The sequence below is a fragment of the Hipposideros armiger genome, unplaced genomic scaffold, assembly GCF_001890085.2.
Source record: "Hipposideros armiger isolate ML-2016 unplaced genomic scaffold, ASM189008v1 scaffold_64, whole genome shotgun sequence".
In the NCBI taxonomy this organism is placed as follows: Eukaryota; Metazoa; Chordata; class Mammalia; order Chiroptera; family Hipposideridae; genus Hipposideros; species Hipposideros armiger.
Genome location: NW_017731414.1, coordinates 2,786,340 through 2,789,696, shown reverse-complemented (window position 1 = coordinate 2,789,696; position 3,357 = coordinate 2,786,340). Strand labels below are relative to the sequence as shown.

General features: G+C 39.9%; 1 protein-coding gene across 1 annotated transcript in view; it reads right to left on the bottom strand.

Moving 5' to 3' along the window:
* Positions 1-3,357, bottom strand: part of LPL (lipoprotein lipase) — a 30,742-nt gene that overhangs the window by 24,348 nt on the left and 3,037 nt on the right. The window contains exon 2 of the mRNA XM_019642033.1: positions 1,081-1,250. Coding sequence (XP_019497578.1) covers positions 1,081-1,250 — 170 coding nt within the window. The remainder of the gene's footprint in view (positions 1-1,080; positions 1,251-3,357) is intronic.

Genomic DNA, 3,357 nt, shown 5'->3' with positions numbered 1-3,357 from the left:
AGCAGCAGGGCCCCGGTTCAGATCCCACATGGGGGCCACTGACACTGCCCTCTACAGCTAAGATGGTGAACAACAGCTCGACCAGGAGCTGGGCTGCCGTGAGTTGCCAGCGACGGCGTAGGCTGCAGCCCCTGCTGCAGTGGGCTGCCATAAGCTACTGTGTGTGGCCGGCAGCCAGCGTGAGTGGCTGGCAGCCTGTGTGAGCTGCCAAGAGCCACCGTGAGTGGCCGTCCAGAGGCTGGCAACCGATCTGCCTCACCTGGGAAGAGCGCAATGATAATACCAACATGAGCCAGAGAAGCAATGTCTTCCACAACTAGACTGAAGAACAAAATGACAGCACCTTGTCTGTTCCCCTCCCCCAATTCCCCAAAAAAATCTTAAACAAAAAAAAAAGTAAATTTGACAACCGTTTCATCTTTTCTAATCATCTTCATGACAGTTTCCTGTCTAGCCCTCTTTCATCTCTAGAAAAGCTCCCTAAAGTTTACAATTAGAGACTGTTGGAAGTAGAGGGATGGTTAGTCCGACCTTTGTTTTACAGATCGCAAACTGAGGCCCAGGGCTGAGAAGGGGCTTGATCCCCATCACAGAACTAGAAGACGGCAAAGCCAAGATTGGAACCAATACCTCCTCACTCCACTCCAGCCCTCTCCTTACCCTCACAGGTTATCTTCCTTAGGAAAGGACATTTAGTGATGGGCTGAATGAATCAACATCATGTCAGGTTTCCATCAGTTCCCCAGAATGATAATCTACGTTATGCTGTATAGCTGAGCAAAGCCTGGTTTTCCACCTCACAGGAATTGCTGGTTTTAGGGCACCTACTAGGCATCGTGGTAAAATGAAGGTCTGAAGGTAGGCACTGTCTGGAGGAAGTGCTCATGAACCTGGGACTTTAGGCTCCACAATCCCAGCCCGAGCTAGAATTGCCTTTATTCAATTTTAAAGCAAAGCCATCAGAAAGCAAGCACGAGTCCAGGATGTGGAGACGCATCATTGGGTTCCCAAATGAAGGACAAGCTGGCTCAGGAGGCCAGGTCCACCCCAATCCGCTCCTTCCTAAAGAGCATCTCTTACCGTCCAGCCATGGATCACCACAAACGTTTTGCTGCTGTGGTTGAAGTGGCAGTTAGCCACAGATTCTGTCACTCCAGGAATGAGGTGGCAAGTGTCTTCAGCTGTGTCTTCAGGGGTCCTTAGAGCAAATTTACTTTCAATGTTCGTAAAATCACTTCCTCCTGTAATTTCTGAGAAGAAAAAATTGAATAGGAAGTTAACTGGAGTGTTGTTTTTTTTGTTTTGTTTTGTTTTGTTTTGCTTCCGGAATGCTATTTTTTAGGCTCATAAGCAGCCACCACCAATACTATTTTTGTTTCTAAAATTAAAAAAAAAAAAAGAATGAATGTGGATTGCAAGAGAATGATTGATCTGCTATTGGTGACCAAAATTGACAGAGATGGCCTTAAAATAACTGTGAGTTAAGCAATATTGATCCCTCCTACGTCTTCCATCCTCTCCTTCAGTCAGTGTGTGTGTGTGTGTGTGTGTGTGTGTGTGTGTGTGTGTGTGTGTGTGTAGAACTTCTATTTGAAATTCCTTAGTTAATTCAATCCTATCTCAAGATAGGAATTGGTCAAGGTCATGCTGTTCATAGTAGGAGAGAGTAGGGACCAGAACTGAAATCTCTTGGTTCCAATTCAAAGCTCATTCTCGTGGCTATCACATTGTATAGTTCCACATATTTCATATATTACTTTGCCTCCATAAGTCTCTGATTACATCAAAGGAATGTTTTTCCATAATATGATACAATGTCTTATTTGAGGGAAGATTGTTTCATTTTCACCAGCATAATTTTTTTTTTAATATTAGCAATGAGAAAAGATGGTGGCATGAGGAAGCTTTTGTATGGAATGGTTCCTACCCCCATGGCAAGACACATCAGTTCAAAACGTTCAAAAAAAATCACTTAGTGAGTTGTTCCCAAATACCTGTGCTATTATGAGACATGGTTAATTCTTTCCCCAAATATTTCTTTTCCCACTTATGTATTTACAGTCTTCCACACATAGTCAAAGCTTTAAAAACTACTGCAAAGCTGATTTGTGAAAAAATCCACTTTGGTTCTTCATAGTTAATCCCAGAATGAGTAAGGAGAGAAAGAGAACTTTAACCTATCTCTCTCCGGACACTAAATCTAAATGCTGATAAACCTTCTCAAGGTATTTGTAGACCGTACATATCATATCAGAGCGAACACTTAAAGTAAACTGTATTGCAGATAAAATCAGACTGTTTTACAAAGCAAGCACAGTCAAAGGGAAGTTATGTTAAGGAAAAGTACTGAACTTCTTGTCAAGTTAAAAACACCTATCTGTTCACTGTAAGAAGGTGATAACTTGTAGATTTTAGATTTCATTATTTAAAACTTTCAGAAGATAAATAACTGAGGTTGCTTAGAAATACATCTAATTTCTTAATCTAAACTTACTTTTCACAGCTCAAAAGTTGAAAATCTGTAATTTCAAATAATGTTGCAAAAGGGAGGCCAAAAATAAATATAAGAATGATATAGGGAAAGACAGGCATCCAAAACCAAACTTAACATATAATTGCCTGAGGACTGGCTAATATTTTCCTTTTTAATTATTTTTCAAAATTTCTTAAACAACGTTGTGATTACTTGCTAAGTGCTTTATTATATGCAGCAAGTTGATCACACACACACACACACACACACACACACACACACACACACACACTCTCTAGCACCTAAACATTCTTAAGGTAATTTGTTCAAATAAGAGACTGTGGTAAACTATTGATATTCAAAGCTTTTTTCACTTCCATATAGTAAAAATTGCACTTGAAATCCGCTCATCCATCAACAATACACTCTGCCTCTCATATTATTTGAAGATGTAGGCCTTCCTTTTTCTTCCTAACTGGAAAGCACACCAGTGGCCTTATTATTTATCTGATAGCGGGGAAAAATATTGTAGATTTTTATTCTGATTCTGCTTTAAATACCCAAAAAGTTATTTTATCATTAGAAAGTGCTTTAGAAAATTGAAAACTAAATTAGTTTCACTCTCGCCTACATCTTTCCACGTCAAATAACTCATGTCTTCTCATGAATGGTCTTATTTTAACATGTTCGATTAGCAGTCTTTTTAAAGCAGGAATAATCTGAGCAACTTGGCAGACAGATCTCACCCACCACCTACTTGCCAAACAGATATTTAAGACTCTCGCTTTGCACAACTCCAGTCCCTTTTAGTCTACTTTTCCCTAGAATTATGCAACATGGTGGTGCTGAGGGTTTTTAAATAACTAAGAATATTATTTGTAATT